Below are 22,167 nucleotides of genomic sequence, written 5' to 3'. Positions count from 1 at the left end.
CTGCTAAGGCGAATATGTTATAAATTACAAGTAAAAGTAATGATATACCACGATGATGTTTCATTTCATTTTCTCACCGCCTGTGAATAAGCTGGCTGGACTCATGCACTGACTCAATCATTCAATCAATCAATCAACTTTATTTAAAGCAGGGTAAATGGCTCAGCAAGCTGGTTTTCAGACATGCTGTGTAAGAATTACAAGGTTCTATGAGTAAAATGAACTAAGAAGAGTGAAAAGTCTAGCCACCTGGCTGGCTGACCCACCAACTGGCTGTTTGTCTAAATGTCTATCTGGCTGACCTACTGCCCGACTCTGACTGACGGAATGACTAACTCAATTTGTTAACAAAGGAATAAAGGAAGGAAGGTAGAGGTTGTCCATCCAGCTGGCTGGTTAACTAACCAACGTGATCAGTTACTCAAAGACTGATTGGCTGACCGACCAAAACTGACCAACAGACTGACTGACTGACTGACTGACTGACTCAGTAAACAAATGAGGGAATGAACCAAATCTGGCCATCCAACTAGTAAAGCAGCTATCCAAAGGACTGACGGACGAAGAGACTGAGTAGTTAATCAATAGATTAATTGAATAACTGATTCACTGGCTAAATGAACAAGGAAAAAAATGGACTTACAGAAATAAGAGCAAGCAAACGAACGGGGAAACATACTCCGGTTTTGGGTTTTTAAGGGGAGGTGGGGAGGGGCGAGGAGAGGTTAAACTTCTCTAAGATATTCCAACGCCAAGGCGTAGACATGACCAATCCTCCATTTTTCCTCAGTTCATGATGAAAATGGACTGAACGATCTCGATCTTACCAATTTTGTGTGCTCAGCATTTTCATCTCTAAATGTGCACTTATTTATTTTTATGCCGAGAGCGGCGCCTAAAAATAATATAAACCTAGCGCACTAAAGACTAAAATAAAAAGGAGTGTAATTGCGGTCGTGCATGCGGCTAGAAGTCACTGAATCACGGACACCTTTATTTCGATCAAATTGGCCACTGATGTGGCGTTTATTTCAAACCATTCAAACGTGACATGTGTCAAATTAGTGAATTAAACATCCCTCTATTTGATTCAGTGAATTAAGTTGGGGCGAAAAACAGCCAACCCCTGAGTAAAGTAGCAAGAGCAGAGGAGGAGTTCAGGGGATGGTGGAGGGCCAACGAAAGAAAGTGAAGTAAGCCTCGAAAGCTAAACAGCTAACACGATCGGCGCTGGCAGAAAAAGGGGCGAGGGATAGCAGAGGTCACGAATTTGTAGCTCTCTCCGCGTGTGGTGTAGCCCATTATCGTTATGGCTATCAACCTCTGCAGCTTGTACCATAAGATAAGATAAGGCCCCGTCCCTTTTTCTGCCAGCGCCGATCGTGTTAGCTGTTTAGCTTTCGAGGCTTACTTCACTTTCTTTCGTTGGAAACAGGCAAGTTCAACTTTTGTAGCCCTAACTTTTACTCAAATAAGGGTGTTTATCATTATTTTGGCTATCGGTAAGCTTCGGTTTACCTTGCTGTTAGTGCCCGCTCTTTTTTCTACCTCTATGGCTAAACATCGCGTGCTAATAATCGGGCACTCTTTTGTTCACCGACTAGCGGCGTTCGTGCAGAAGAAGCGGCACAAGCATGCGTTTACCAGCCTTAGTGATCTTGCGGATATTCATTTTCATGGCGTTGGGGGCCGCACAATCGAGAAATTTCGTAAGTTTGACTTAGAAGTCGTACGTCAAATTGCTCCCAAGATCATTATTTTAGAGCTTGGGTCGAATGATCTTGTTAAGCTCGCACCTGAGACCGTTGGCTCAGAGCTAGAAAATTTAGTTCGAGATTTACATGATATACACTCAGTTGAAATTGTTGTAGTAGGCCAAGTTCTGCGGCGACGTACGCGGGACTCAGTGGAGTTTAATTATAAGTGGGCCAGCTCCATCAATATCTTAATGTAGTGCTAGAACATTTGCCTTTTTGTTATTACTGGAGACACCGAGGTTTCTGGAACTGCAAACGAGACCTTTATTTACCTGATGGGGTCCATCTAAACAATTTAGGTTACTATAAATTTACGCGTAGTATTCGGGGAGCTGTTTTGAAGGCTGTAAAGTTAGTGGGTGTGTCCGTCGATTAAGTCAATCGTCACGGGTCATTGTCGCCCTCGTGATTTTTTATCGGCGGTACCACAAAATATTCAATATACGCATCCTAAACATGTATACAGTTTTCGCAGGCTATTATATTGGAATTTGTGATTACTTGCACTTGACATTTTTGGCGTAATTAGTGTGTTATCACCTGGCGGCTATTGTTATACTACATTAGTGTGCCCAACACACTCAGGCCATTATAGGACGTTTATAGTCCTTGAAATGTCTCGGATTGTATTGCACTTGACATTTATGGCGTAATTAGTGTGTTATCACCTGGCGGCTATTGGTATACTGCAATAGTGTGCCCAACACACTTAGGCCATTATAGGACAACTGTCCCTTTTGAAATGTCTCGGATTTCTGATTTTGTTATGTTGCCTGCTTCTATATGTACTTGACATTTATTGGCTTTCGCATAAGCCTTTACTGAATGTCTCGGATCTCTTTATCCTGATTTATTTGTGGCATTTGATTCATTGGCTTACATGCTTCCAGTCTGGTAGGGCAAGGGAAGCACACCCACTAATTTTGAGCTTCGCAGCGTCTTATCAGGATATACGCTTGAGTAATATAATTTCAATTTTTCATAAGCATGCCTCCAAAACGAGCCTCTAAGCGCCGGTCATCAAACCGTACCACACCTGCGGTAGCGGTGAAACAGCGGCGATCAGAGGGTCAGTCAGCGTCCTTGCCTGAGAGCACAACGCCTACTCCTCAGTTCAGCCCCACAGTCCTGGGTGACATCATTTCCACCGCGATATCGGGGGCCTTACAGTCAGCCGGCCTTGGCATCCTAAATATCTCTCCCGCAGTTGGCGAACAAAGCATTAGTAATCCGTCCATGCCACAGCCCACCGTGGTTGAAGATGCCGCCTCGAGGGAGGTTGCAGAACTGACGAACGCCGTGGCTCCGGGTAGGCTAACCTTTGCGTCCGAGAAGCCGGACGACACGTTTTCCAGTGTCACTTTTGACCTCGAGTCTCGCGTCTCGGATCGTGTCAAGGCAAAGATATGGGCCAACGAATACGTTGACTTCGCGTCTCTCCTCTCTGTAGCACCGGAGGAGTCCAAATATCGATTATCTGTCACTCATAGCCATGATCAGCCTAGTCTTTGCCTTGAACACGTTAAACCCAAATGGCGCGGTTTATCCATTGATCAATGGGTGACTGCATTTAATGTGTTTGTAGCCGTTTATACCATTAGGGTTCCTAATGCGATAAGTTCTCTGATGAAGTACTGTGAGGTGGTCAGGGACATTGCAGCAAAACAAGGCAACTGGCGATATTATGACGAGCAGTTCCGATTTCTTCGCCAGTCTAAACCTGACCGATACCCATGGGTTAACGTGGCTTGGGAATTATGGCACCAGGCTATGCATAGCTCCCTCATCACCTCACGCCAAAATTCCAACTATGATTTTCGAGCTAGACGGCCCAACCAACGTCCCTTTCAGTCCTTTCCCAGAGGGGTTTGTTGGAGATTTCATTCCGGTCAGTTCTGCAGGGGCTGCAATTTCAAACACTCCTGCTTCAAATGTGGGGCAGTCCATCCCGCAAGCCAATGCAGTGCTAACAGAGCGCACAGTAACACGAACAATGCAGCCCCTAGCATACCCTCTGGGAGTGACAGTCAGGGACGAACATCGGTTGCTGAGCCGCGGGCCAACACCGGTAAGGCCCGTCCGTCTCGCCTTTTATCTTAAGGGTTATAACAACGTAACCTCGGACTATCTTATTCAAGGCTTTCTTCACGGTTTTTCAATACGATATTTAGGTTCTCTCCTTGCAATCCGATCCCCAAATCTGAAGAGCGCCATGGCCAATCCTACTAGCGTAAATGATAAATTGTCAAAAGAGCTCGCAGCGGGCAGAATTGTAGGTCCGTTTGATTCGCCTCCCTTTGAAACCTTCAGGGTATCGCCCCTAGGCATCGTTCCCAAAAAATTGCCAGGGGAATTTCGGTTAATTCATCATTTGTCTTACCCGGAGGGGTTATCTGTTAATGATGGTATACCTAAAGAGTTAGCCACCGTAAAATATGCCACTATCGATGATGCTGTTCGGCTCATTAAAGCAATAGGAAAGGGCTGTTTTCTGGCTAAGACAGATATTAAATCCGCTTTTCGTATTATTCCCGTAGCCCCTCGTGATTTTCCATTGCTCGGAATGGAATGGCAAGGGAAATTCTATTTTGACAAATGCCTGCCCATGGGGTGCTCGTCGTCCTGTAATATTTTTGAATCATTCAGCACTGCGTTAGAATGGATTGCTAAAGATAAATTACGAGCGTCGTCGGTCATACATATTTTAGATGACTTCTTATTTATTGGGCCTTCTGAGGCAAAATGTCAGGTAGACCTCGATAATTTTCTTTGCGTTTGCCGTCGTATAGGCGTTCCGATAGCGGACGAAAAAACTATGGGCCCATCCAATGCTTTGCAATTCGCGGGGATTACCTTAGATACGGCTTTGATGGAGGCTCGTCTTCCAGAAGACAAGCTTGCCAAATGCCGTACCCAATTGGCCGATTTTTGTTCTCGAAAAAGCGTTGCTCTGAAAGAGCTGCAATCTTTAATAGGGCTTCTCAATTTTGCCTGCTGTGTTGTGGTTCCTGGTCGTGCTTTTCTGCGCCGTTTGATCGACTTGACTAGAGGGATCCGAAAACCCACCCATCACGTCCGATTAACGAAGGAATGTAAACACGATCTCAACGTATGGCTGGAATTTTTGAGCGTGTACAATGGCAAATCCTTTTTCCTCGGTTCGCGGTGGGCCACTTCCCAAAACCTCAATTTATTTACGGACGCGGCTGGTTCCTTGGGTTACGCCGCAATATTTGGCAAACATTGGTGTTTTGGAGAGTGGCCCTCCGCTTGGAAACAATTCAATATCGTTATCTTAGAGTTTTTTCCGATTGTCCTGGCTCTTGAGATTTGGGGACCACTTATGCGTGACAAATGTATTGTTTTCTTTTCGGATAATCAGGCAGTTGTTGAGATCATCAATAGGCAAACTTCTAAAGATCGTTCAGTTATGGCTTTGCTTAGGCACTTTGTTCTCTGCACTCTTAAATACAACATTTTATTTCGTGCTAAACACATTGCTGGTCGCGTTAACCGCGAGAGCGATGCTTTATCTCGCTTACAGGTAGAGAAATTCAGATCACTAGCTCCTTACGCAGACGAACAACCGACACCGGTTCCAGCGGGCTTACTACCCCACAACTGGTGCATCACTTGAATGACCTCCTGCACTCAGCCATTACCGGGGGTTCGCGTAAGACTTACCAAAGAGCTTGGACGACATATGTCGATTTTTCATCTGCATTTTGCGAGTCGCATGCCTCGCTCCTTCCGGTCTCGGTAAACAATTTAGCGTTGTTTATATCCTATCTGTCAGCACGGAAGTTTGCATCTTCGACAATCTCGACATATGTCTCCGCGTTAGGTTACGTGCACAAGTTAGCTAATTTCCCTGACCCCACTAAGAATTTTTTGGTGCAGAAGATTCTAGCGGCTCACAGTAAGCTATACTCTGCACCAGATGTTAGGCTTCCGATAACACGTGGCGTGTTGCAACGTTTAGTGCTCGCGCTAAATCATACCAACTCATCCGCATATCAAAGGCTGTTGTTCCAAACCATGTTTTTGGTGGCCTTCTATGGCTTTTTTCGAGTAGGCGAACTCACGGCCAAGGGTGCGAATCTGAAACCTTTAGTTCAAATACAAAACCTTAATTTCCGGTTTAAAGACAATTGCGTGACCGCCGCGACAATTGTCATCGCTGACTACAAACATAACTCTAGTAGGCGCCCATTTTCAGTTGTCTTGGACTGTGCAACGGGAACAGATTTTTGCCCAGTGAATTATTTACAACGTTATTGTTCTATGCGGGGTACCACTCCGGGTGCCTTGTTCTGCTTCGCCGATGGTTCTCCGGTTAAAACTAGCCATTTTGCACAGCAACTTCGGCAAGCCCTAACTTTTTGTGGACTCGATTCATCCAAATACAAATCCCACTCTTTCCGGATAGGCGCCGCATCTTCGGCGGCTGACAACGGCTTATCAGACGCTCAGATTCGCCACCTTGGCCGTTGGAAATCCGATGCATTTAAGCTATACATTCGTCAACCTTCCGAAGGGTTTAAGATTTAAGCTCGCCTTTCAGTCAGGGGCTGGGGCAATAATTTCATTTTGTAATCTTCGTTGAACTACTTCAACTGTTAGCTGTAGATCACTGCTCGCCTTTCAGACACGGGCTGGGGCGATAATTAAAGTAGTAGTTCCTGTATAATTTTGACTTGGTTATTTGAGCTTGATTCCGACAAGAGCCGACATGGGCCGTGTTTGTCTAATAGTGCTCTTATTAGTGTTTATACGATAATTACGATGCCGTTGGAAACCCGGTGCCTTTAAGCTATTCATTTATCAACATTCGGAAGGGTTTCAGACTTACGCTCGCCTTTCAGTCAGGGGCTGGGGCAATAATAGTATTGTGTAATTTTCGTTAACCTACTTCAACTGTTTGCTGTAGATCAATGTTCGTCTTTCAGACATGGGCTGGGGCGGCAATTTTAGCCAAGTAGTTCCTATATCATTTTGATTTGGTTATTTCAGCTTGATTCCGACAAAAGCCGGCATGTGCCGTTTTTGTCTCATAGTGCTATTATTAGTGTTTATTCTATTATTCCGATGTTATAGCGTGACCAGGGTCCGTTTGCCTGTCTGACTTGGGCTAGGGCAACAAGTTTTAACTAGTGACAACTAGCCTTTGGCCGTAAGGGCTTCAGGGACATGTCAGAGAATGGCCTGGTGTTCCTGATGCCTGACTAGTGTGTATCCATCATCTATAGATTTGGTCTTTTTCTGCAGCACGTATGTTCATAGTGTGTGCGTGCTTGCGGCTTGGGTTGGGCCTCGCCACAGGATGTGGCTTGTGGCTGTTTTTCGCCCCAACTTAATTCACTGAATCAAATAGAGGGATGTTTAATTCACTAATTTGACACATGTCACGTTTGAATGGTTTGAAATAAACGCCACATCAGTGGCCAATTTAATCCAAATAAAGGTGTCCGTGATTCAGTGACTTCTAGCCGCATGCACGACCGCAATTACACTCCTTTTTATTTTAGTCTTTAGTGCGCTAGGTTTATATTATTTTTAGGCGCCGCTCTCGGCATAAATGGCCCATTATTGTCTTGACGCGATAATGGGTTTTATGCAGAGGTCACGAATTTGTAGCTCCCTCCGCGTGTGGTGTAGCCCATTATCGTTATGGCTATCAACCTCTGCAGCTTGTACCATAAGATAAGATAAGGCCCCGCCCCTGCATAAAACCCATTATCGCGTCAAGACAATAATGGGCCATATTTATTCATTTATTTATTTATTTATTTATTTATTTAGTTATTTATTGTGAGGTTCAAATGTTTATGAAATCGAGGTTTTCTTTAGTAAAATACGTCTCTTCATTAAATGGTTTGTGGTGTGCCTCAAGACATGTTATGTGAATAATTTACAGGGGGCTCACCTTACGCTCAGATGAAACACAATCAGGTCTTGGAGCGCTTGAAGATTGGCTACAGACTGGAAAAACCTGACATGTGCACAGACCGTGTGTAAGTTCTCCCTAAGTAACTATAGGCAGAAAACATCATATGAAACCATTTTAAGAAAGGTGTGGTACATACGATCGAAGGAGGAATGTTTAGAATCTGTTTTTATGCCTCGTTGCATCCGTCTTTATGAAACACAAAATGCGTGATGATAACTACTAGGCTAACTATATGATAAAAAGTGTTTATAAAAACGTTGAAACTGATCTAGATAAAAAATTATTGAAAGCTGAATTTTCGACTGCAACTGCGGTCTTCATGTTTTCACATACATTGGGGAAACAAAGAGATCATGGAATTCACGTGGCGGGGAGCATAAACCAGGAACTAATAATAACAAAGAGTCGGCAATAAAAAATCACGCCGAAACCACTGACCATGACATTGACACTAGCTATGTGGAAATTCTAGAAAAGAATGTCAATCATTGGCACAAAAGAATCTTCTTGGAATCATGGCACTCCACAATAGACAAAAATGCGGTGAACGAGCGGAAGCCTTTTCCTTCTGTCTATAAGACATTATTGAAGCCCTAGGGGATAAAGTAACTTCTTATTTTAGTCTTAGCATATTACTCTCGAACAGCATATTTTAGTTACTCTGATGAAGACCGCAGTTGCAGTCGAATATTCAGTTTTAAATAATTTTTTGTCTAGATCAGTTTCAACGTTTCTATAAACACTTTTTATCATATAATGGATACTGATCGCCCATCCAGTATTTACTAGGCTAACTACCAGGTAACACAGTTGAAATTTGTTGCGACTTCATTAGAATGTGAGTTTGAAAGAAAGACCTCCTGTCGTATCTGGTCTCGCAGAACTCAAGATGTACAAAACCACTGTCTTTGCCTTAGTTTCCATTTCCTCCGTCTCACACTTCCTGAAACGACACAAGAATTGACTGGAGCTACAATTACATGGATTTCAGAAACCTTGCATGTATAAAGCCTTTAGGTATTTTACTAGTGTACCTACATGGGAGAAATGCTGCCGAGGGGAAAGGGGAAAGTTAAGTAGACACGGTTCGTGCGTGATATTGAAGGGAGATTTTAAGAGGCCATGAGTAGGGAGGGTACAAAACGTAAAGGTAGACTCCCACTGGAGAAAAGAAAGAAAACAGTAGTTAGAGGATACAAGCATGTACTTCTTGACATGATCAGTTTTAATAAGCGCAGAGTACTAGGTACTATGATTCATGTCAATGACTAAGATAATATACTTTGCCCTTAAGTAATTCGAAATCATAAGTAAGTGCAATCTGTTTGATTTAAAAAAGGTAAGTTGTGGTTAAAATAACGACGCATCGTTTCTGAGGAAATACAACGTAAATAACCCCCTGAGAGGACATAATTATGGTTACTAGTAAAATACGAAAACCAGAAGAGTTTAAGAAAAGAAATTAAAGGTAATTGGGTAGCATTGGCATCGAGCTTGCTGATAATTTCCGAGTTCACTTCAACCTCGTTTTCACAGCAAGTGAAAGCGCGAATTGCTGTGGCTATTAGTTTTACATTTTGTGTGACTGAAGTACAGTAATATACGTGAGAAAGACTTGTGCATCACCAAATTCAGCTTGACAGTGGTCAGTACTAACTAACAGCTTGATTCAGTGTCACTCCTTTGAGGTGTCTTCAAGACGAAGTTCACGGAAGTAAATCGCTGTCGAGTAGGGTTGGTATCTGGATGGGAGACCATCGAGATGTACGACACATGATGCCATTCGTAGACGCCATGTGCATCGTAATGCCTTTTTTTTTTAATTGGGATACTCCTATTTAACGGCCAGAATCCTTACCATTCATCAATCTAGTTCATGCAGCCTGGCAGCTTTCCCTATTTGTATTTCACGAAGCTTATAACGTTTATCACGGATAAAAGAAGCGAAAATGAACTGCAAGACTAAAAAACTGAGCAGTCTTACAGGTTAAGTTTCCTCGAATTGGGAACGTGGCTGCAAGCTTCTGTTGTAATTATAATCTTCTGTGTACCTAACAATTTGCTCAAACATTTATTAGGAACGAAGACTCTGGGACGTGGATCTTAATTCCTCAATTCGCACTTAACCACAATCCTTGCACCCATGACCTTACTGCGACCACAAATCCTTGCGTTTCGAAGAAAATGTGTTGTTTTCTCGATTTGAGAGCTGCCTCGTTAGTTCGCTTCAGGTTCAATTACAGTTGGAAAAGTGAAACACATGAATCAAACGGAAACAATGTTAATAGGTTATGTGAAGATCATCGATTTTCCTGCAGAGAAGAACTCCTTTTTTGTTAATTTTTAAGGTACACCTTGATGACAGACTGTTGGAACGAGGACCCAGATGAACGGCCAAGCTTTCAGCGGCTGTATAACAGCCTTGACGATATGTTGGAGGAGCAAGAGGAGTACTTTAACTGGGACAATCACGACGAAACGAAATATTATTATAGCAAACAGGCTTCAAAGACAGCAGAAGTTGATGAACTGGACAACCTTGAAGTTGCAAATCTGCCGGATGTGTCCACGGTAAGTTTTGTAGTACAAACTTCTTGCCGTTGTAAACTTGTGCTTGGCCTTGCATGACAACTGAATTTATGTATTGAAGTTACCTTCAATCTTGTGCTATCATACCTTTGATCAAACGCATCAGAAGCTGATGAACCAGCCCAACTCCAAGTTGAAAATCCACTGAATGTGTCCATTGCGTATGAGCTCCAAGCTGCACGGTGATGAATTGGTTGATTAAATCAACTTTGAAACTCCTTTAAGTTATGCCAATATGCTTTGATCTCATTGCTGCCAGACACATCAGAAGACTAGGAACAGGAAAATCATCAGGTTGTATGTGTCCAAGACAAGTCTTCAAGCTGAATGATTTACAGCTGTCAACAAATGCTTTGCCTAGCATAACTGAGCTATCAATATTTTTAGTTAAAGTAAGTTACGAGACATAGCTGGAGATTCAGCTTTATGAACTTTGGTCTTAATCAGTTTCTCGGTTTAAGATAGACCTTGTAGTTAGATTGCTGCGAAAGCTACTTCTTGATTGATTGATTGATTGATTGATTTATTACCAAGTGAGATATTACACTGTCTAAGTACAACTAGCTACCAAACAAATTGCCCACTGTCAGGCACATGTTCTTACCGAGACGGACAGATTTTAACAATTTAAACCTCAAAGATCTGCCTTGTCTTGACTTTGTTTGGCCATTAACAAGCAGGAAAGGGAAAGAATCTCGGACGACACATAGCCCCAGGTGCACTCCCCTCGTCTCATGGTCCACTATGCTTGGCTGTAATTATTATAGATTTTATTTATACACGTTCGAGTTTTATAGCTCTTTGACGTAACGTGTTAAAATAAATGACTGCTTGATTGATTGAATTGACTAGGTAATTGAATTGACTATAAAAAGCTACAGTCCTTTACCATCTTCCAATGTCCTTGCAATCTTTGAGGAACTCTTTGACCCACACCCCACAGAACTGAAGACACACACTTTAAATTCATATTTTGTGAATTTCTCAAGCCCTGTAACTTGCCAGAAGAAAACCAACGAACCACTGATAATTGCAACATTTTTTGCGTAAATTTCACAAGCCACATCTTTGATAGTTTGTATTTCTGATACGTTGGAGTCTTGCTTTTGGTAAAGAAGTTTAAAGGATATTAAGTTTCTTTCGTCGTAGCTACCTGTGCTTGGGTCTTGCATAGCAGAGTTAAATTTGCGTATGGAAGTAACTTTTAAAACTTCGGCTATCATAACTTTGATCTTAGCAGGGGTCAAACGCCGCAGAATCTGAAGAACCAGCCATCGTGGATGTTGAAAACCCACAGAATGTGTCCAAGGCAAGTCTTATAATACATCAGAAGCTTCAAGCTGCACAGTGCAGGGATGTGCTGGACCTTGCTTGAGAGCTGAATTGCTTTGTTAAGATCACCTATGAAACAAATGAAAAATATGCTATCTTACTTTTTTCTGATTGTTGACAGGAGCCAGACACGTCAGAAGTTTACAAACAGGAAAACATTCAGGATGTAAGCACTCAGAATGTGCCCATGGCAAGTCTTCAAGCTGATGGATTTCAGTTGTCTCCAAATGCTTCGCTTCCCGTAACTAAGCTATAAGTATTTTTAGTACTTAAGATATGTTAACTTTGGCTTTAGTTCTCTTGGTTTTTAGATAGACATTGCAGTCAGATTGCTACTGAACCGGTTAATGCTTTTGCTTATTTATTTGTTTGTTTGTTTGTTTCCTATTGAGGGACATATTAACCAGGATGAAGTAAGCTAGGTTGCTTGCTATTAGGCTTACATACTTACAGGGACCAGGCGTTTTTCACTTTCAAAGCTCCAAGATCTGCCTTGTCGTGACTTTGCTCGCCTGCATCCCAACTAGCAGGGAAATAAGACAATCTCAGACGACACTATTATTATAGCCCCCTGGAGAACTTCCCCCATCTCATGGTCAAGACAAACACAATGACTTGCTAATAACCAGTTAACTCAAGTTTAATTGCACTGTTGGCGAGAAGAATTTCTTTCCATGGCTTCTACTGAGACCCCAGTAAACCTCAAAGCTCGACCAACTATTTAAACCTTTCTTTCAAAGCAAAAGTGTATGGCAGTGCCAGATATCTCTGAAAAACGTTTACCTTTAATCTGAGAAAAATCCCTGGAGGATCATGTAGGTTGTAAAGCAAAAAAGCATCTCCATCAATATATGTAATAGATTTGTGAAGCTGAAAGATGAAACGTGTATTATTAGAAAGACAAAAAAACAGCGATAGGTCTTTACATTTGAAAGAAAAGGAGTAAAAGTGAAAGTGACTTGCCTTGTAAAAGTGCAAGCTGCACTTAAAGTATGTGCTCTCGTATGTTGCAGATGGTGCATTGGCATAATAAAAAAGAAAGTAGAGTACAATTTCACTGCGTTATGTTTCTAAAGAAGGAGGGGAACAAGAAATACAAATAAGTTAGCTTGTAAGTAAATATGCCAGGCCCTAAATTAGAAACAGCGATAGTCCTTAACATTTTAAAGAAAAAGAGCACATAACGATAAGTATAATAAATTAATTTCTTAATTTTGGTAATTTTTGTAAAAGTGCAAGCTGCACTTAAAGTATGTGCTCTATTATGTTGTAGATGGTGCATTGGCATAATAAAAAGAAAGTAGAGTAAAATTTTGTCTTTCACGGATTTATGTTTGTGAAGAAAGAGGGGAACAAGGGAAGGTCAGACATTCAAATGATGGCACAGTAGCTTCTTCGCTGTAAGTAAGAACTTACAGAGGACAATGTTGAGACGGGAAAAATAGACAAGGAGACTAAAACAGAACCACATGTTACCATGAATAGATGGTTTCCACATGACGTCACAGCGGCCATTTTGGTGTACAAGAACAATAGACATCCTCTCCCTTGGGGACTGAACTCTACTTTTATGCAAATTCTGCGCAAAAAAATTCTATTGTTTTGTACACCAAAATGGCCGTCAACTCACGTGAGTGAAAACCAACTGTTGGTGGGGGAAACGGTGCAACGAAAGGTGTAAGAGGAATGACACTTTTCTAGGCAACTGATAGGGAGCGTAACACCAACAGCCAGTCATTATCACAAGGACCGTAAATGTATCTAATGACCGTGTTTGTAGTGTTTATTACATTTAGATGCTTATGCGCAGCGGGTAAGGTAGGTGTCTTTTGGCCACTCAAGAATACCATAATATTCTTTGTTTGTCCTCCAAAATTTTGCATAAGCATTGTTTTTATTTTCTCTTGGGACTCTTGTAAGTCCCAAGAGAAACTGGAACATTAGGCCACTTTCAAAAATACCGTAATACTCTTTGTTTGTATTAGCATTGTTTCAAGTTTCTCTTGGGATTTGCAATGGTCCCAAGAGAGAATAAAAGCAATGGTTATGCAAAATCTTGCAGGACAAAGAGTATGGTGGTATTTTTGAAAGAAGCTTATTGGAGAGGGCTTCTTAAACAAAGCTGAGATAAATTAGAAGGGCAAAATTGTCGACAGACAAGCTGGTCCAGAATGCACATTGACTTACCCATTGCAAGCAGAAATCTACAGTGAGTCTGAACAGGACTGCCGACAACATATGGACAGGTTGACATCTAAAAGAACGTTTACTGTGTGGCCGATGGCGCAAAACAATTTTAGCTTAGCCCCAGACAAAGGTTTCCTTTTCAACTTAAAATAATGAGCAATTTTCTTGAAGCATATGTTGACCACTGTTTTTCTAACTTGTTTTCTTAAATTGCAACTGAACCTTTCTTTTACAGTGTTTTTTTTTAAAATCTATATATCTGTTAAAGCAGCATCGTCAAAAATTTTGGTTAAAGAGTTTCACGCCCTTCCCGAATTCCGAGCTTCTTTTTTCTTTTTTTTTTTGGGGGGGGAAGGGGGGGGGGGGGGAACTGGGCTGAGTGACTCATGCAAAGGAACTTAGCTTTCTACAAAGACCACACACCGGTTTGGCATATCGCCTAGAACTGACGCTCTTTTTACTAATATTAGTCCCCTCATAGAACCACGGTTTTCGGAATCCGTCATAAATATCGTGAAAAAGCAATGCCCTTAAACACTCAGTGTCACTCGTGAATTTAACCAATTCAAAACATCTTCTTTGCATCTTGCTTTAAAAAAAACAGCCTCGTTTCCAGGACCTCTCCCTTGCCTTCTGTGCTCGTTCTCTTGGCTTCTTCCCGCCCCAGCCCCAAAACCAAGGAGAGGTCCTGGGGACGAGGTTGTACTCTACAATAGGCCATTTTCGATATATTAAATATTCAGCTTGAAAGTGAGGCAGTGAGGACAAAGACAATAGAAACACGTGGAATAAATGTGAAAAATATTTGCATATCATCCACTTTCCTTTGTCTTTATCCTCACAGACTCGCTATCAAGCTGAATTTTAATATATCGAAAAAGGCCTATTAGGATTCAGATGCACTGACCAAAGAAAAAAGTTTATTTTTCTTGGGATCTCAAAACTATGCTAACTTTGTCTAAGACAATGGAGACCCTGGGAACGAGGTTGGGCGCGCAACACCATGTTACTCTGGAGGGGAGGTGGTTGGGCTGGTCTTTCATATACCGGATACGAAATAATTAAGGTCCATGAAACAAAAGAACAAAGCGAAGATAACAACATCTAATTAGCAAGGCCTAATTGGAATAACAATTTTTTTTTTTTTTTGTTCTCCGCCATTTTAGTCCGGTATATGAAATTCTACCCATATTTTATGTCGTGATCAAAACTTTTAATATTCGGCTAAAAAGAAAATTTGACTTTCTGCTTTTTGTTAAACTTCTTGTTCAGCAGTTCTTCTCAATTATTGTTTTAAGAATTTTTTGTTGTTGAATGAGGCCGTTTAAGGAAACGAGAGAAACTAGAAAAAAACTTATATCCAAGGGAGTGGGGGGGGGGGGGGGAGAGGGGTCTTGTTTAAGGAAACGAGCCAAACTAGAAAGGAACTTATATCCAAGGGAAGGGGGGAGGGTTCTCCTCATTGGTTCCACTTTTATTTTAAGGTATATAGAGTCCCGAGGAGAAGTTGAGAACCTTTTTCTGACTCTTCTTTATGGGGATGATTACCGAATCGTTTTGTCGTTAAATTAACAACTTGTTACCATGGTGCCAAAACGTTGGTTACTAGGCAAAATTATAAACACGTTTTGATGATCTTTCCAATGGTACCATAATCAACCAAATCACCAATGACCATTAATTCATACGATCTTTTATTTAATATATACTCAACAAAATCACTCCATCGCTTTGATTCCTTAGAAACTTCCGTATTGCACTCTTTAATACAACAGTTTTGAGAAAAGCGCCTAGTGGCTCCTGTGAGGTCAATCAGACGAAATTGTTGCATGGAGAAATATTCCATTGCATTCAAGCATCGACCGGGATAGCTCAGTAGTTAGAGCACCCCGCCCAATTCAACCTTAGCGGGTTTTGAATCCGAATCGTTTCCTGGCCGATACTGTGTTTTTGATTTTTTCTACGAGGAATTCTTTTTGTTTCGCAGTATAAGCAGCCTCTTACGCAACGTGATCTTGCACACTGTGCTCAAATGAAAAAAAATTCTCTACCAATACAGCAGTTTTAAGAAAAGTGCCTTGTAACGATTGGTTCGAGGCATGCTAATCCATATTCAAAACCAATTTCAAATTTGTGACATTTTACACAGACCGTCACGTTGTGAAGATGTGCTGCGGTGTTCAGATATGGCCAGAAATGCAGGTCAGTATAATTAGATGAAGCCGGATTTCACTAAGCGTCGCGGAGTGTCCCTTTGCTATTTTTCCACGACTTCAATTTCACTCGTGTCTCGGAATACAGACACTTAACGTCACAAAGTGTCGCTCAAACGTGGCTCCTCAAGTGAGCGTAAAAAGCTGCATTTACCTTTTTTGGGGGGAGGGGGGATACCTTGTCTAAAATAGCCATGCCTAGAAAGACGAGTTTCCTCCGCCACAAGCTTCCACAAAGAATTTCAACAGAATTTACATTTGCCTTCAATGTTGCGTTGGCTAATAAGAAACTTTGAAAGATTTCATAGTCACTCTTTACTTATTAAAGCTAACGTGCCAAAAAGGCATGTGCACCTGATTAAAACTAGAAACAGAACAAATCACCCCGGCCCACAATCGAGAGAAAATGAGACAGAGATGCAATATATAACTGGAAAATATATGTAGGAAATCGCACAACGGGTTGAGCTCATAGTGTTTTGTTACATTTTTTATCCTCAAAGTTTGGGATTTTTCGAACTCTTCTTAATTTGCTTAGCTCATGTTTGTGTGACAGATCACATCGTCTTACTTGCGAGGGCAACTGTTTCTGAAGAAATCTTCAAGCTTAAATTTTTTGTGACACAAATCCTGTTTATTGAGCAATGCTTCTCACTTTGCATGCAAGGACATTTTTTGATGTTTTTCAAAATCCTCAACACTATTACTATGCCAGAGGCCTATGACCTTGAGCATGCAACTCGAAGTTGGGCCACTAAGACTAAGGTGACTTAAGATAAACTTTCCAGCGAAAACAAAACTTCTTAGCCAATCACGAGCATGACATTATTAACTGAGTGTGGTCTCCTGCGAGCGTTGATACTTATTTAAATCTTTTGTTAAAATAGCTTCTTCTCTAAAAATGCCGCAACATATATCAAATATAATGGGAGTGGCACGTCCCTAGCCAGTGCATAAATCTTGATGAGGGCCATCACATCATTTATTCATTTTTCTGAAATTTCAACTTTCATGACTCATGTAGTTGGTTCTTGTTGGGAAAACGTTCTGGAAAAATAGGGATAACTAATGTTAATGGTAAAGAGAGCAGGAGGTGTAGCCGGCCTTGACGTAATATCCAAAAAGAATTATTCTGCATATATGAAAAAGCCAAAAGTAATGGGAACTTTCTTGCCGAGTGCTACATGCAGATACCTGAAAGGCCGGACTACACCAAAAATGACGTTCGAAAAAAGAGTGTCAGCTTTGGTTCGGCGATATTTTTTGCCAGATGACTGGCCATTGATATTCTGCAACATCCATTCATTCCCATATATTTAATCCACGTCCTCTCTTCACAATCTTTGTTTTTTACAGGTCGGAAAGATCAGACACTGGCCAAATATTCTCAAAAGAGATGAATGTACCTGATAGCCAGTAGCGATAACTTGAGTTCCTTCATCTTCCATTCATTTCAGTTGTTCCTTGGGTTTGGTAAAACGATAAGCGATTCGTTGCATAAATACACGTTATCATTGGTATTTTCTGTCCGTAAGTGCTCTTTTTGAGGGCCACTTGCTAGAAAACTGCTATAAATCAACGTTAACCCTCGGTAAATAAAAAGTATTCCATTAAACCTCTGAAGGGGTTTGTCCACGATTGTTGATTTCCAACTATTTTCAAACAGCCAAACATAGCACACAAAAAGGAGACAGCCTGTGTTGGTCATTTTGGGTGAATTCCTTTCTGAAGACAGCCTTGTAGCTGGAAGATGAATCTTCTCCGAAAGGTTAGCTTGATTTCACATTTGCCTTCAATGAGTAACTTTGAAACATTTCATAGCCACTCGCTACTTAATTAAAGATTAGCTTTGCCTCATGAACATGCGCACTTGATGGAAACTTGAAATAGACTAAGTCATCCCACAATCGAGCGAAAATCAGACAAAGATGCAATATATAATCGGAAAATGTTACATCAGAAATGTCACAACGGGTTGAGCGAAGCTCGCTTAAGGGGCCACATACGAGGAACAAGCATTCCTGCCAATGCCCCTAGGAAAGTATGGTATTTTTGAAAGTAGCTTATTGGAGAGGGTTTCTTAAACAAAGCTGACATAAATTAGAAGGGCAAAATTGTCGACAGACAAGCTGGTCCAGAAAATGTTTTGAATGCACATTGACTTACCAATTGCAAGCAGAAATCTACAGTGAGTCTGAACAGGACTGCCGACAACATATGGACAGGTTGACATCTAAAAGAACGTTCACTGTGTGGCCGATGGCGCAAAACATTTTTAGCTTAGCCCCAGACAAAGGTTTCCTTTTCAACTTAAAATAATGAGCAATTTTCTTGAAGCATATGTTGACCACTGTTTTTCTAACTTGTTTTCTTAAATTGCAACTGAACCTTTATTTTACAGTGTTTTTTTTAAATCTATATATCTGTTAAAGCAGCATCGTCAAAAATTTTGGTTAAAGAGTTTCACGCCCTTCCCGAATTCCGAGCTTCTTTTTTCTTTTTTTTTTTTTTGGGGGGGGGGGGGGGAGACTGGGGTGAGTGACTCATGCAAAGGAACTTAGCTTTCTACAAAGACCACACACCGGTTTGGCATATCGCCTAGAACTGACGCTCTTTTTACTAATATTAGTCCCCTCATAGAACCACGGTTTTCGGAATCCGTCATAAATATCGTGAAAAAGCAATGCCCTTAAACACTCAGGATCACTCGTGAATTTAACCAATTCAAAACATGTTCTTTGCATCTTGCTTTAAAAAAAACAGCCTCGTTTCCAGGACCTCTCCCTTGCCTTCTGTGCTCGTTCTCTTGGCTTCTTCCCGCCCCAGCCCCAAAACCAAGGAGAGGTCCTGGGGACGAGGTTGTACTCTACAATAGGCCATTTTCGATATATTAAATATTCAGCTTGAAAGTGAGGCAGTGAGGACAAAGACAATAGAAACACGTGGAAATTAATGTGAAAAATATTTACATATCATCCAGGCATGCGCACTTGATGGAAACTTGAAATAGACTAAGTCATCCCACAATCGAGCGAAAATCAGACAAAGATGCAATATATAATCGGAAAATATTACATCAGAAATGTCACAACGGGTTGAGCGAAGCTCGCTTAAGGGGCCACATACGAGGAACAAGCATTCCTGCCAATGCCCCTAGGAAAGTCTGAGACGCTCTGGCTTCATCCTAAATGGATGTCCTCTGATGTGATTAGAAAGGCAGACAAAATAAGATCGATGAACGAGGTAGCGCTTTGGTGCTATAACAGAACTCAGACCTTCTTTGCTCAACCCACAGTGTTTTGTCACTTGTTTATCATCAAAGCTCGGAATTTCCCTGTATTTTGTCAATTTGCTAATCTTACATTTGTGAGAGGGCTCACATCATATTTCATCAGCGTGGGGACTTATTTCTGAAGAAATCTTCGACCTTAATTGTTTTGTGACTCATATATCCTATTTTGGAGAAGTGCTTCTTACTTGGTATGCAAGGACATATAATGTTTAATGTTGACGTAAAGTCTGTCAAGAATTTGTCGTGTCCATAAACGAGAATGTTTAATAGATTTACCCACACTCAAATAAAAAGACAATACACATGCATGCCCTGGGAAAAACGTCAGCTTACACAAAATTAATTGCACCACAATTTGCGAAAATCCAAATAAGGTGCTATATATAATAATTCAGCAAAAGTCGCCATGGATAGCGACAGGTTGGGCGAGGTTCCCTTGCGAGCCTTGGCCTAGTAAACTCAGGAAATGTGTCAACACCCAAAATAATTCCTGGATGAAACTTCGATCCTGTTTTACTTCATTTGCTGAGATCTGAGGTGATACAAGATGCATTTGCCGTAATGACTGGTTCCCTCTTCGGCCTTGACGAATTCAAACTGCATTCTTGATTTCAGAGTGAACGAAGTTGGATTTGCCTTCTCTCTCCAAACACTCCTGTATTTGATAGCCTAAGTTGTTCGCAGTTCAATTTTTTGACTTACTGTTATGGAAGCCTCGTACTAACTTAAATATGGTTGGACAGTCACCCTTCTCTGCAAAATTTGCGTATCTGTTAAACAGCTTAAAGATTTCATGAATTGTTCAAGGGTTGCCAATAGCTTAGTGGATTCACTTGAGCATATGAGGCGAGAAGTCCGTGTTCAGGGTTGTACACTTCTTCAAGGCAATTTTTTTTCTTAATCAAATACTTCTTAGTTATTACATGATTGGGCGCAAATTATTTGGTAACCTTTACTTCCACTGACATTTTACTGCCAGTAACACGGTAGCAGAGGATTTTTGTTTCAGTTTCCTCTTACTTGATAACGATCAAAGCTACGAGTTCCCTGTAGCTCAATAGAGATGAACGTAAATTAATGTAACGAGAAGGTCGTCATCCTCAGTTCGAGATAATATGGCTGCTCTTTTTATCTTTCTTTTCTTTTTTTAAACTTTTCAACCTTTTATTGTAAGCAAATTATCGTAAATATAATGAAAATATATTAAACACAGCATAGAAAGCTTGTTATTTGCCCGACTTTCTCATTGCAATGAAATTTGCGCATGACAAAGCCTTTTGTTTCGCTTTATGAAGAACTTGTCACTGATTGGTTTTCGATAATCTCATCCATATTCAATTCATATTTCCAAATTTGACTCATTTTTCGCTGACCGTCATGGTGGCAAAATGTGCTGTGCCGTTTCTCTGGGATTTGACCGTCGAACGGAATTTTTTGAAACCGGCTAGGCCAGGAGGAAAAAAAATATATATTTTCTCCTTTTCATCCAAGACCGGTAAGTTGGAAGAGTCATGCAAAGTTTTGGTTTATTTTTCGATCAAAGGTGCAGAAATCAAATATAAGTTTCTTGGCGAAGCAAACACGTGTTTGTGACTCAGTCGTTTAAGCTTTGAACTAAGCCGTTTTCATGTCAAAAATATACTTCTTGATTAGCCTCACAGCATTTTACGTAAAGGGGAATTCCTGGTTAATAATTTTGCTGCTGTTTTAGAGGAGACATTATCCAAGTTTTCATGCAAGAAAATTACCCCTCTGAGAATTTGAAATTCTTGTGCCCGTGAACGTTTCAAAAACTAATGTGGTTTTAATTTGTTTGTCTTTGTCTCCACAGGAAACGATCTGTGATAACTATTGGAAGAACGAAGGAGAATTTTCTTCTCATTTCGCCCCTCACAGGTAAGCTTGAAATTTATCTACAGTCACTGTGGATTACGAGTTGAATCGAACGTATTTCTTAGATCTCTTTGGCTTTGTGCATTTCGTCTCATCAGTTGTTCTTCTATATTATATTCCCAGGACAGTGTCAAGATTTGGGAAGAATGCACACGATCAGAGAAAGAGAAAAAGAAATGCAGCAAGGAAGAAGACATCAATTGAAGAACTATGGAAATTCGCCAAACTGAGATAAGAACTGTAGACTTAAGATACTACTTATTTAGAAATGGTGGCAGGAAAAAATACTCAGATCTCCTTTAGAATAGATTTACAATAATTTCAGAAGTAAAATTGCTCAGTAGGCCTTTGTCTGTAGTATAAGGTTCTCTCGTCGGATTGCACACTTCGCCCTCAAGTACGCGTACGATGTCAGGCAGCTCAGTGGAGAATGGACATAAGAAATTGACACAAGAGAATGGTGGAGAATCGGTGGAAAAAAATCAGTGGACAATGGACATAAGAAAATTTGCTCATAAAGTTAAATACCGATTTAGAAATAACAGGGGACATTTAAATAAAGAAGGGGAACCTTTCTAGGCAGCCACCATTTCAACATTGAGCGATCATTGGATTAATCCTCGGGAATCTTTTTTTGTTCAAAATGACTTAGACGTTTCTTTTTAATGTAATTTGAATGCCCATTTACTTGTCTCCTCCCCTATCAAAATATTAAACTGATTACACTGATCGCTCAGTGTCTGATTATCGACGCTGTACACTTCTTTAAATGGTGTAGCAACATGATTAACAATTTTAAGGAGGTACTGGCTGATGATGAATCAGTTATTCGGCGATATAATGCAGCATTATGTGGCTTAATTTCTTTAAACTCGGTTCTGCAAAAATGTGTAGGCTGGCATTATTTAAATCTTCTTTCCCAAACGATATAAAGTATTCTTAAACACTAGACTT

The 22,167-nt window shown here is 40.8% G+C and overlaps 1 protein-coding gene across 1 annotated transcript in view; it reads left to right on the top strand.

The window, feature by feature from the left end:
- LOC138024638 (uncharacterized) overlaps nt 1-21,417 on the top strand; it is a 44,125-nt gene extending 22,708 nt beyond the window's left edge. The window contains exons 13-18 of the mRNA XM_068871860.1: nt 7,675-7,771; nt 10,056-10,278; nt 11,534-11,605; nt 11,750-11,869; nt 21,152-21,216; nt 21,312-21,417. Coding sequence (XP_068727961.1) covers nt 7,675-7,771; nt 10,056-10,278; nt 11,534-11,605; nt 11,750-11,869; nt 21,152-21,216; nt 21,312-21,417 — 683 coding nt within the window. The remainder of the gene's footprint in view (nt 1-7,674; nt 7,772-10,055; nt 10,279-11,533; nt 11,606-11,749; nt 11,870-21,151; nt 21,217-21,311) is intronic.
- The last annotated feature ends 750 nt before the right edge of the window (nt 21,418-22,167 follow it).

Source organism: Montipora capricornis, chromosome 11 (genome assembly GCF_036669925.1).
Source record: "Montipora capricornis isolate CH-2021 chromosome 11, ASM3666992v2, whole genome shotgun sequence".
Classification (NCBI taxonomy): Eukaryota; Metazoa; Cnidaria; class Anthozoa; order Scleractinia; family Acroporidae; genus Montipora; species Montipora capricornis.
The sequence above is the reverse complement of the archived record's forward strand: the minus strand, read 5'-3'. Positions and strand labels throughout refer to the sequence as shown.